General features: G+C 42.0%; 1 protein-coding gene across 5 annotated transcripts; it reads right to left on the minus strand.

Annotated features, from left to right (window-relative positions):
• Positions 1–608: 608 nt before the first annotated feature.
• On the minus strand, positions 609–8,575 carry LOC120572850 (low affinity immunoglobulin gamma Fc region receptor II-like). Of its 5 annotated transcripts, XM_039822347.1 has the most exons (9): positions 8,482–8,575; positions 8,129–8,409; positions 7,473–7,921; positions 3,625–3,742; positions 3,336–3,371; positions 1,525–1,788; positions 1,203–1,445; positions 1,008–1,130; positions 609–909 (listed from the first exon to the last, which is right to left on the minus strand). In XM_039822347.1, exons 4-9 carry the CDS (start codon positions 3,653–3,655, stop codon positions 806–808), a joined length of 801 nt encoding a protein of 266 aa, XP_039678281.1. In that variant the 5' UTR covers positions 3,656–3,742; positions 7,473–7,921; positions 8,129–8,409; positions 8,482–8,575; the 3' UTR covers positions 609–805. The 5 variants fall into 5 exon arrangements, with proteins under 5 accessions (XP_039678281.1, XP_039678280.1, XP_039678282.1 ...); XM_039822346.1 differs by having other exon boundaries at positions 8,194–8,575; XM_039822348.1 differs by having other exon boundaries at positions 1,008–1,090; positions 8,129–8,575.
• Positions 8,576–13,291: the final 4,716 nt, after the last annotated feature.

The raw sequence follows: 13,291 nt of genomic DNA on the forward strand, positions 1-13,291 counted from the left end.
GTGTTAGTGTCTTTTTTGAATAATATGATTTTTTATCAACAAATGATCAGAAATACATTAGAGTACAATACAATCATTGTAAACGACTGTAGAATTAAATAAAATGCAGTAAGCAATCATTTGGAGCAAATTGTCATCACTCAAATGTGCGTAAGAGTGCTTTTCAGTGTTCGTAGATTTTGTTCTTAGCTAAGAACAAATCCAAGTTAAGAAAACATTAGTGAATGCCAGAATCTTCGTAAAAACGTGCGTAAGAAGGGTTTAAGAACACATTTCTTCGTAAGAACGGTTGGTGAATGAGGCCCATTGTGTGTAGAGTCGGTGGGCGGGCTTAACATCATAACGGCAGAGTTGCGGCGATTCCACGTGAATTCCCTGTTACTTGAAAACAAAGAAGATGGCTGCTGCTGCTGCTGGTCTTTGGAACCGGCTTTGGCTGCGACTCTGGAAGACTTGACAGGAGTTAAGCTTTTCTTTGAGAAAAGAACAAAGAACGGCACTGAAGTCATTCTTAAAAAAGGAAGATGTGTTCAGAGTTTTCAGACAGGATACGGAAAAAGTTTAATCTATCAAGTAGCGTTGCTCTGGTTGGTTGTAGCGCTATCCTATTGTGTGCAGAGGGAATTTGAAAGACAACTGTTTATCCCGCCCCTTTATCCTGTAACTCACCATTGGCAGGGCTCAACCCTGCCAATGGTGAGTTACCAGAACCAACCAGACTCTGGGTTGCTGGAAAGCTAGAATTTAGTAAGCGTTCTGTATCTGATTTTGGACTCTATATATTTGAACTTATTTTCAGATCAGTTCAGAACTGATGCTCCGTGGTGGCAGCGGTGATGACATCATCATAGTCTTCATCCATTCCATCCTCAGCCCGGATGGGAACCACGACGACAGGCAGGAATTTTCCTATCAGGTTAGAAAGAAAATGTAGATAATTGATCAGCTGAAGAGTTCTGATAGAGACAACTGTCAACCATCAACACCAGTTGGGTTGAGTGTGTTACCTTTGGCCCTGTGTCGATATAAAGACACCATGATGAAAGTAGAGATGCAGAACGGACAGAACACCACCAGGTGGCAGACCAGTCTGAACACAAGGTGGAGGGGTCTTGTGGTCATTGGTTTCTCTGTAGAGAGAACCAGCTCTCAGGTAAATATCTGGATGAATGAACTTCTGAAATCAAAGGTAACCTCCTCACCTGTGACAGAGACCCAGCTGGATGGAGACTCTCCAACACTGCTGATGAGACACTTATAGAGGCCTTCATCAGACCTGGAAACATGGTGGATGGTCATGTGACCTGCAGGCTCACTCCTGATGAAGGAGTCATCTTTATAGAAACCAGCTGGGAGGTTGGAGGACGTCTTTGTTTTACAGGTCAGAGTGAGGTCTTCTCCCTCCATCACAGGGAGGACAGGACTCTGCAGGATCACTGGTCCATCTGAAAACAGAGACAAACTACAGCATGTCATCCATTCACACACAGCTTCATCAATACTGACTCCACAGTCTGATCTTACCAGTGACAGTGATGGTGATGCTGTTACTGGTTGCTCCCTCTCTGGACTCACACCAGTAAACGCCACTGTACCATGGGACCATGGGGCTGATGTTACAGATAGAACCAGCAAGGTGTCCCCAGCCATATCCACACCGAGTCCTGGTTTCATAACTAATGTTCCTCCTCAGAGTCCATCCAGCAGAGCTGTCGTCGTTCTCACAGCTCAGAGAGACAGACTGTTCTTCAAACATCTGAGAGCTGCTCGGACTCACAGTCAGAGAGGCTGGAGGGAAGAGGGTTTAGAAAACACTGAATGACCCCGGGAACAAAGTCTGAAACCCAAACTTGTTTCCTAATATTTGTATCCTAAATTATGTGATGAATGTCACAGAACAGAAATTAGGCTTTTTTTTTTTTTAAACCAGCATGTTACTGTGCTCAGTTGAAGATCTGTTTGACAGGTAAATAAATCCTCATATAACACTGATCCTGAACACTGATCCTGTCGACAGTGGAAACGTGGCAGTTTGACTTTGTAGGGGGAGATATTCCTGCTTTTGCTAACTTTGTTATTTTACCACTGAATGGGAATAGAACCTGTACATCTCTATAGACCGACACACGTTGTTGGATGCTGTTGCTGTGATGGATTTAAGTGTGAGGATGCAACTTTGTATTGTTTCCCTACAACGCTCTTCAAAAGTTAAATGAATGATCAGTTACCTAATTTCATTCATGTTTTTTAATTCAATTTATAGCATTTGAATAAAATAATTGGTAAAATAAACATGGAAAAAAAATGTCGGGAAAAAAAATTCAAAAGGCGCAAATAAATAAATTGACAAAAACGTTGAAATGAGTGACAAAAACATCGGGGGATACGTTATTATATTTCGACACAAAACGTTGAAAAAAAACGTTTCAATATTACCCAGAAAAAAACTGAATTTGCTTGTTGATCGACAGGGAACACAACACGTATCTCACACACACACACACACACACAGACAAACACACACACACACACACACACACACACACACACACACACACACACACACACACACACACACACACACACACACACACACACACTCTTGCTGGTCAACGGGAAGACGACACGTTTCCGGACTAAACTTTGACAGTCATGATTATCCACTAAATCGGTGTTTCTCAAATGGGGGTATATTGAATGACTACAGGGGTACGTGAGATATTTAACAAAATGTTTAATAGTAACAAGGCTGTTGTCCACAACATTCTTCCTCTTTTTGTAGACTTTTTCTTTTTTCTACCAAAAATGTGACATTTGTGTTGCTTTCTTTGGACCTATTGCAGCTATTTCCTCCTTCCTTCTACTGTTCTACTTTTTAAGTTTCTCTTCGCTTTTTTTGAAGTCATGTCACTGTTTTTATACTATTTTTGACCTATTCTTGCCTTACTTACTTCCTTATTTCTACCATCTTTTTCCAAGGTTTTGTCTTTTTTACAGTTTTTGTCTTCTTTTCTCATCAGCATTTAAATGTGTTTTCAGTTACAAGGCTGTTGTTTAGTCTTAATCTTAATCTATCGTTGACAACTGTTTGTTTTTTCTACAAACAATGATTATCGCTGGTCAGGGGGTACTTGGCTTAAAGAAACAATTCAAAAGGGGTAGATTATTGAAAAAACACTTTGTCAAAATAATTCATAATTTCAACTTTTTTTTTAAATGCTCATTTGAAAACATTTTATTGAGCTATTGAAGTCAGACAAAATCAACCCGTCCCTGTTTGAATATTTGTAACCCTGTGTACTTTAATATAAAGTCTTCTCAGAGTTTATACTGACCTTGGTTTGTTCTGCTGCTCAGCAGTGAGGTCAGAACTGAAGAGAAATGAAAGGCAGGTTAGTTTGAGTTTGTGATACAACAAGACATTTAAAATTTATTTAAAAAATGTAAGTAACATGCTAAAAACTGTCTGTAAAAGCATGTACACAACCTTTCAAAATGACTCGCATCATTTCTTCTCATAAACTTGTTATATTTACATTCAGAAATTTTTTTAGGCAAAACAAAAACATTTAATTTTGTATTTCTTTAAGCTGCTTTTTTTAAATACTCAAAGAGTTTACTTACAGAGTAGCCACAGTAGAGATGTTTCCTCCATCCTAACAGTTGGTGAAATGATGTCTACACTATGCCCTCCTCCTTCCTCTGTGACTGTGGCTCAGTGTTGTGGTTTCCTCGGCACACACTATGAGAAAAAGAGTTGTGTTTAGTTGCCATGAAGCAGAACGATTCACTTTTAAAATAGGGAAGTGAAACATAACATGAAGTGGAGAGAAGAAAAACTAAATGAAGATGTTGAGATGAAAAAGGACACTTGAATGTAAATAATATGAAGCAAACATAGTTTTGATGCCTGGGGTTAAAGTTAACTGTTCACAAAGATATTTGAATCCTTTCATTAGAAAATTACTTGATGATTTTAAAATAAACCAGCTGTATCTTCCTGTAGATGGCTGCGGTTTTAGTTGAGAGGAAGTGAACAGGGGGTTTCCACCACAGAGTGTGCCAAGTACTGATATAACCTGCGCTGGTAGATCCACCCACTTTTAAACAACATTTGATTAAATAGCAAAGCCTCAAACTAAAACTCACAGATACAAGACAGCAACGGATCAAGACTCTCTAAGCTCTCATGGCTCCATTTTTGCTCCTGTTGCTCATTCTGTCTGAAGCAGTTCCTGGTAAATATCAGCTTTTATCTTGAATAGATTCATGTAGACTTTATTTCTGACCTTTGTTGTTATGATGATTGTGTTTAAAACACAGACAGTTTCAGGCTTTGTAAAGTTTATGTATAAAGTTGGAGCCGTTTTTCCTAAGTATATGAAGTATCCAAGGGATAATGTAGAGCAATCTGGTCATGACCAGGGATGACTAAATTGCTCTCCATTATCTCAAAAAATCAATAACTTGATCAAATATGTTGATTTAACAAAGATATTTTGGCTTCTGTATTTTACGGCAAGGGAATGCTCTTATTCCAGGTCACGCGGCCCAGTAAATGTGAGTTTTTCAAGGAGCTCCATCGTCATCGTCATCATTAGCCATTAGCTCTGTTAGCTCTGTCTAACTGCTGTTCTACAGCATTCCAACTATTGTTATTCTGTTCTTTATTTTTCTTCTTCTTAATCCCTCTTCCGTACGTTTTTTTGGCTCTCTGTAACTTCTGCATACTTTCAGCTATTAAAACAATTCAACTTTTAAAATGTTCAGCTCTTTCAGCTAATGATGGGAATTCTTCAACTTTTTTTCTACTATTTATACTTTTTAAAATATTAAGCTTTTAAACACTTTTTTTTAACATTGAAGTGAATCAGAGCATGCTTGAAATCCTTAAAATCTTCTTCCGCTCCCAAAATGTTCAGCTCCTTCATACTTTTACCTACAGACGCCAAACAAACTTTAAAATATTCACAAAATATTCAGCTATCCGGCTATGTCTTTTCAGTTTGATATCGTTTACAGTTTTTGTAAAAAAGCTGTTTAAGTTTAGTGATCATTTCAGGAAATTGTATCGATTAAACAGAGTGTGTATTGCGCTGCTTAGAGTGGATGATGTCATAGCACAGAGCCTTAAAACAATTACTTTGTCCCTTCTCTATAAATTGCTCTCACGCCCACAATATCTACTTGTCATACACAATTTATACATCCTAACGTAACTATTTTTATCTAGTTTCAGCCAATGTGCTCAGTTATGCGATAGGCCTTATACTTTTCTCTCAATGAGCTTCCAAATGACAAGAGTTCCAAATCTTCCTCCATTCGCTGCAATGGTAAACGTCAATGGTTCCTCTCTTTTTCCTCTCCTCTCTTTCCTCTCTCTTTCCTTCTCTCTTTATGCTCTTTCTCTCCTCTATCTTCTCTCCTGCTCTTCTTTCTTCACTCTTTCTCTCCTTCACTCTTTCCTCTCTTTCTTCTTGTTCAGCCCCATTATTTTAACCTAATATATTTCACATCTCATGTCAGCTAGATTGCTGCTTTTTTGTTCTATGCAGTGTATATATCTGATAATAATACAAAGTATTTATTCTTTCAGCTTTTTCAGACAATTCATTTCAACTTTCATCTTTGACAGTATTACAGTTCAGCTTCCAGCTTTTCTAACAAGCTCTTCACTTATTTAGGTAATGCAGTTTAGCTTCCAACTCTGAAAATTTTCCAGATGTTTCAGCAGTGCAGTGCAATGCATTTGAGCTTTAAGATTTTTCATACAATTTCTTTCATATTTCTGCATTTGTGAGTCATTATCAGTTAGAAAATATACTCAGACCTCACAATGTTCTACATCTTTTGTCAAATTCAACTTTTAAAGCCAACAGTTCAGTTTAGTGTCAGCTTTTAACTTTTTTATGAAATTCATGCTTATTAAAACAATTTCCACTTTTCAACTATTCTCACTTCTTAATCTTTTTTTAAGCTATTCACCCATTTTAGCTTTAGCAATTCAGCTATTCAGCATTCCCACGCATTTTCAGCAGGAAATGCATTTTCTAGTTATTATTCTGCCTCTTTTTTGTCCCAATTCTAGTCACGGAGGGTTGCCAACACGTGCACACAATATACATAAAAACGTGTATTGATCGGGAATAGTGTGCTATGACTTTTCAATGAGATTTGCTGCACGGTTTTCACAAAAAAAAAACGTTTTCCCATAGACTTGAATGTGAAATCTTCGTGAAATCACTTAACATCACTAAAAACAACCCCTCTTTGTGACCATATTGTATCGCTATAATTTTAATGTAGAATAATAATTAAAGGTTTAAACCGAAGACAAGACTTTAGCATTCATTGGGCTGAATGGGCATTCTGATATCAAGCACGGTTTATACCAAATCACATTTTATGTATCGACCAGTTTTCAGACCATTTCAGATTTTCCGATGTGTATGTAGGGGCCAGAATGTTTAGAGTTAGAGGGGAGGACAGAGGGGGCAGCTGTAGTATGATTCTCTGAGATTCTCTGAAATTGCTCTCTCCCCTACAGTTATCACTCTTCATACATCATGGTTGGGCAAAATGTGGGAAATCTTGTGCCGGTAGCAGACATTATACTATGGAATCCACCGGACTTAAACTTTTGACTCTGTTCATACCAACTGCCAATAGAAACAATCAAAAAAATATCTGGAAGGAATCCGACGGTTCCCTGTTTTATTAACTGCTCTGTGTCGCATATATTTGACACCACAAACATAAAACTTACTCTGGTGTTGTACTGCCACAGGAGGAGGAGAAGAAAAGGAGAGGACAAGAAGAGGAGAGAAAGAAAGGAGAGAAGATGAAGAAAGGAGAAGAGGTGTTATTTGTCAGCTAACATGATGTCATGATGGACTAACTGACCAACTGACCAACTGACTGACTCCTAACTGACTTCAGGACTCTTCAGAGACAAGACTTGAAGAGAGTAGAGGAAGGAAGGAGAAGTTTTATTTGTCAGCTAAAATTATGTCATCATGCACCAAATCCACCAGACTCCAAGCATCGTAAAACACACTTCATTCAAAGTTAACAGAAACCAAATAAAACTATGAAAGTCCATTTTTGGTCTTCTCTACACTTTTCCAACCATCACAACGCTAGTGTTGGTTAAAATAAACACATATATATATATATATATATATATATATATATATATATATATATATATATATGTACATATATATGAACTGTTGGTTTGGACACTCTGTGGTGAGATGTCCTGTTAATGATCTTTATTTGATTACAGGAACAAATAAAATAAAACGTTTTACAGTATTTTACAGTAAAATAAGTTTAACTTTCATCTAAATTCATTTTTAACCAAGTTAGGATGAAAAACAATTTAAAGACCGAACTAACAGAGTAAAATGTGAGCTGAACTGAGCATGTGTAAAGAAAGAGAAGGTGCTGTGCTGGATGTCTGACTGAACTGATGTGATGCTTTCATCCAAACTCATTTTTACAATGAGCGCCTCATTCCCACTCTCAGCAGTGATAGGGAGCTGACGTTAAAGACACTGACTGAACTGAGAACTGAAATACAAACCCTGTAAAAGACAGAAAATAATGCAGATCAATTTCATGAAAAACAACGGGAAAAACAGCTTTATTGTTATAATATAAAATATTCTGGATTACAGAGATAGCTGTGGCTGGCAGTAAAGGAGCAATTCAAACTTAAAGCAATTATTTCATATTGAATATGTATAAATCATAATTATATCAAGACAGCCTGGGGAACTGTTTCTGATCTACGGAGATTTCAGTTTTTTTTTCAGATCAGTTCAGAAGTGATGCTCTCTGGTGATGCTCTCATATTCATCATTCAATCCCTCCTCAGCCTGGGTGGGCGAGGTCATCACCATGGCAACAGGTAGGCCTACAGTCAGAACAGGTTAGAAAGAAAATGTAGATAATTGATCAGCTGAAGAGTTCTGTTAAATACAACCAAACACTACTGACTCTTCACTACATCTCAGCAGTGTTACAGACTGTCTATTCATGTATATTGTGTTATTACCATATTACTTTCGCATATCCTTCATCTTACTTACACCTCACTTTGCACCGGCTTTGTAATGCTTACTTGATTGGTACTTTATGTAGCCTTGTATTCTGTTCCATCAGCACCAGTAGAGTTGAGAGTGTTACCTCTGGTCCTGTGTCGATATAAAGACCCCATGATGAAAGTGGAGATGCAGAACGGACAGAACACCACCAGGTGGCAGACCAGTCTGAACATAAGAGGGAAGTGGTCTGAGGTCAGGGGTGGAGCTGAGGTGTCAGGGGGCGGTGGCGTGCACGGAGATCGGCTTGTGGTCATAGGAGACCTTGTGGTCATAGGAGGTCTTGTGGTCGTAGGTTTCTCTGTAGAGAGAATCAGCTGTCAGGTGAATATCTGGATGAATGAACTCCTGAAATCAAAGGTAACCTCCTCACCTGTGACAGAGATCCAGCTGGGTGGAGACTCTCCAACACTGCTGATGTTGCACTTGTAGAGGCCTTCATCGGACCTGGAAACATGGTGGATGGTCATGTGACCTCCAGGCTCAGTCCTGATGAAAGAGCCATCTTTATAGAAACCAGCTGGGAGGTTGGAGGACGTCTTTGTTTTACAGGTCAGAGTGAGGTCTTCTCCCTCCGTCACAGGGAGGACAGGACTCTGCAGGATCACTGCTCCACCTCAACACAGAGACAAACTACAGCATATCATCCATTCACACACAGCTTCATCAATACTGACTCCACAGTCTGATCTTACCAGTGACAATGATGTTGATGCTGTTACTGGTTGCTCCCTCTCTGGACTCACACCAGTAAACTCCAGTGTCCCAGAAGACCATGAAGGGGATGATACAGGTAGAACCAGCAGTTTTTCCCCAGCCATCTCCACACTGAGTCCTGGTTTCATCACTTGTGTTCCTCCTCAGAGTCCATCCAGCAGAGTTGTCGTCCTCCTCACAGCTCAGAGACACAGACTGTCCTTCAAACATCTGAGAGCTGCTGAGACTCACAGTCAGAGAGGCTGGAGGGAGGAGGGTTTAGAAAACGCTAAATGACCCCGAGAAGAAAGTCTGAAACTTAAACTTGTTTCCTAATATTTGTGTCCTAAATTATGTGATGATGAGCAACATAAGTGATAGGAAAAACAAGAACTTCGCTTGTTGGTCAACTGGAAGATCACACAAACACAACACACACACACACACACACACACACACACACACACACACACACACACACACACACACATTCATGCATGCACACACATGCAGACACATAAACACACACACATAAAGACACACACACATACAATCTTGGAAGAGCTGGACCAGCTGGAGGCAAGCCCTAGAGAGGGAAGCTCCTCCTCAGTGAAAGGCCCGGCAGACAAGCCAGAAAAAGGAGTCAAGAAAGCGTTCTCCAAAGCTACCTCAGGCCGAAGAGGGTCTCAGTCGAAGCCACGCTTGGGCTCGTGTACTGCCTGTGCTGATGAGACACACGCTGGCAGGCTGTTTGCCTGCAAAGCCTTCAGTGAGATGGATCTCCAGAGGAGAAATGCCCATCTAAAGACACATGGGCTATGCAATCGGTGCATGTGCTTCCATCTAAATTATGGCCGTTGCAACCCGAAGTTCCTCTGCAGTAAAATGGACTGCCGCAAAGAAGAGCCTCACCACTACCTGCCCCAAGTCCATCGCTCAAAGGAAGATGTTGGCAGCGAGGTGCAAGGTCCCAAAAGGCTGGAGAGAAAAGGCCTCGGGCTGACCAGCAAGCAAGAAGAGCTCCTGGCGAAAGTCACTCCGGAACTAAGAGCAGAATTCAGGAAGGCATTTTCCAATAAAGCCTCAACCAATCTGCACTGCTCGAGGTGGACTGAAAGAGTACCCAGTTATAATGATGTTATTGGAAGTGACAACTAACTCAGGCCAGCTGATAGGCGCTCTGATTTACCTTGCCTCTGATACCAACTATATAACAAACAACGCTGCCCAGCGCCTTGGACTGATTGGGGAGCGCATCAAGTTAATTGTCCACGGAACAGGACGGATGAGAATGGCAGTCTCAACCAAGAGGTAATCCCTGCGACTAAGAGTGAAGACCACCAAGGGGACGGTAATGGAAAACAAACTTCTCTGCTACGGCCTGGAGAGTATTGCGGAGATAAGCCAGCCTGTCACTCCTCAACAACTGCAAAAGATCTTTCCTGACGTCGCTGCAGAAGAGCTGGTCCGCCCTCAGAACATCGATCTTCTGATCAGCCACAGGGAAGGTCGTCTAGTTCCACAGCCGTTCAAGTTGGAGGGAGATCTAGTCCTCTGGGATGGCCCATTAGGCAAAACAGTTGGCGGTCCTCACCCTGATCTCTTCGAGGTTGTCTACCTAACGCTGCACAAGTCTGAAACTCACTTTGCGAGGTCTATGAGAACATCCTCAAGAGTGTATAAGGAGGTCCTTGTGTACACCAAAGACCTGAGTGAGGACCCACTGAGGATGGAAGAAGTGACCCTCAGCAGCACCACTGTCACGAATAAGGAGGGGTTTGAGTGGGATAGTATTGGAGCAGCGTGTGATCTGAAATGCGGGAGCTGCAAGTGCAGCAAGTGACTGCCGGCGACAAGCCTGCCGGATGTATCGCTCAGGTTGCCATGAGAGAGACGGCAAACCTGCCTCAGTTCACATCCATGTTTGAAGAGCGCCGGATCCTGACAGAGGACTGCTATGTGGACGACATCTTGACGTCGCATGACTGCGCTGGGGCAACTTGTACAAGTGCCTTACAACCAGAGCAGTCTACATAGACCTTCTTTCAAGATTCGACTCTGATTCCTTCCTAACGTCACTCTGTCATTTTATGTCCAGAAGGGGAAAGCCACTTGAGATCCTTTGTGACAGAGTAACAAACTTCAGGGGGTGGTGACAAAAAACTGGCCCCCAGCCTGCCCTGAAAGAGCAGCTGACCGCCCAACAGATCGATTTCCGCTACAACCCACCAAGTGCTCCCCACTTTGGTGGCTCATGGGAACGGGAAATACGATCCATTAAGGCAGCACTGTACACAGTTCTTGGAGCACAGACTGTGCCGGAAGAGGTGCTCAGGACAGACTTGGTAGAGATTGAAGGCATACTTAATTCAAAACCTTTGGGTTACGTGTCCTCAGATGTCTCAGATCCAGATCCTGTGAGTCCAAACTCTCTTCTCATGGGGCGGCCTGACAGCTCTCTGCCCCAAGTGATCTATCCAGAGTCTGAGTTGCTAACACGCAAACGATGGAGGCACAGTCAAGACCCAGAAACACAGACGCACGCGCACACACACACACACACACACACACACACACATGCAGACAGACACAAACACACACAGACACACACAAACACACATACACACACACATACAGACACACACGAACACAAACACACACATACAAAAGCACACAAACACACACACAGAGACACACACATACACACATACAGACACACACAGACACACACATGTACGCACAGAAAGACACACACACACAAACACAAAGACACACACACACACTGAACACACACACAAACACGTACACACACGCACACACACACACACACACACACACGGCACACACACATACACAGACACAGACACAAACACACACACAGACACATACATACAGACACACCGATGCACACACACACACATACACACACACACACTGAACATACTCACGCAGAAACATACAGACAGACACAGACACACACACATACACACACATACACGCAGACACACATAGACACCAATACACTTAACACACACACACACATATACACACACACACAAACACAGACACACACTGACACACAGACACACAGACGCACACACGCACAAACACATACAGACACACACACGCAAACACACAGAAAGACACACACACAGACACACACACATACTGAACACACACACACAGACACACACACAGACACACACACAGAAAGACACACACGTACAGACACACACACAGACACACACACATACAGACACTGACACACACACACAGACACACACTCACACACAGACAGACAATCGCACGCACGCACTCACACATATAGACACAAACACACACACACACACACACACACAACACACCAACCTGATCTCACAGAATTTCGTAAAATGGACACGGGCCCTTAACTCTAAATCCGTGGCAGTTTTCACGGAATTGCAACAAAATCCGTTAAATTGCCACGGAATAATTCCGTTAAATGAACACGGATTGCCGAAAAAGAAACACGGGCTTATGTGACACGCAAGAAATGCTTATAAATGCTTATAAAAACAAAAACAAAAAAAAATACACATAACTGACAAACGCCACACGAGGGCCGCGAACTCCGGTCTCCTGGGTGAAAGTCCTGTGTTTTACCCATCCACCACCCTAACCAACCTCCTGATGCGGAATTCCAGCCTTACATACTGCTCACTACCGTGCTACGTCATCTTCTCGTTGACTTTACATTGCCATTGTTTTCCGTGGTGGTGGTACGGAAGTTTCACACATTCCGTAACACCACCACGGAATGAGCTGTTACCGTGTTCCGTGCCCATTTTACGGAATTCAGTGAGACCAGTCTGCACACACACACATACAGACACACAAACAAAGTCACACACATACACATGCACGCACGCACGCATGCTCACACACACACACACACAAACACACTGAACACACACAAACACACACATACACACTGAACACACACAAACACACATATACAGACACAAACTGAACACACTCTCACAGACACAAACAGACAGACACACACACACAGACACAAACACACGCAGACACACACAGATACCCATACACTGACCACACACACACACACACACACAAACACACACACACGGACACACACATACAGACACACAAACGCAACGCACGCACGCACACACACATGCATGCAGACACACACACAAACACACACAGACACACAACACACATACAGACACACACACAGACGCACACACGCACAAAACACATACAGACACACACGCACACACACAGAAAGACACACACACACACACACACAGACGCACGCACGCACGCATGCAAGCACGTACGCAAACAAACACACAAAAAGAGACACACACACACACAGAAAGATACACACACAGACACACACACATACTGGAACACACACACACAACACACACAGAAAGACACACACACACACACACACACACACACAGACGCACGCACGCACT

This window comes from Perca fluviatilis, chromosome 14, assembly GCF_010015445.1.
Source record: "Perca fluviatilis chromosome 14, GENO_Pfluv_1.0, whole genome shotgun sequence".
Lineage (NCBI taxonomy): Eukaryota > Metazoa > Chordata > Actinopteri > Perciformes > Percidae > Perca > Perca fluviatilis.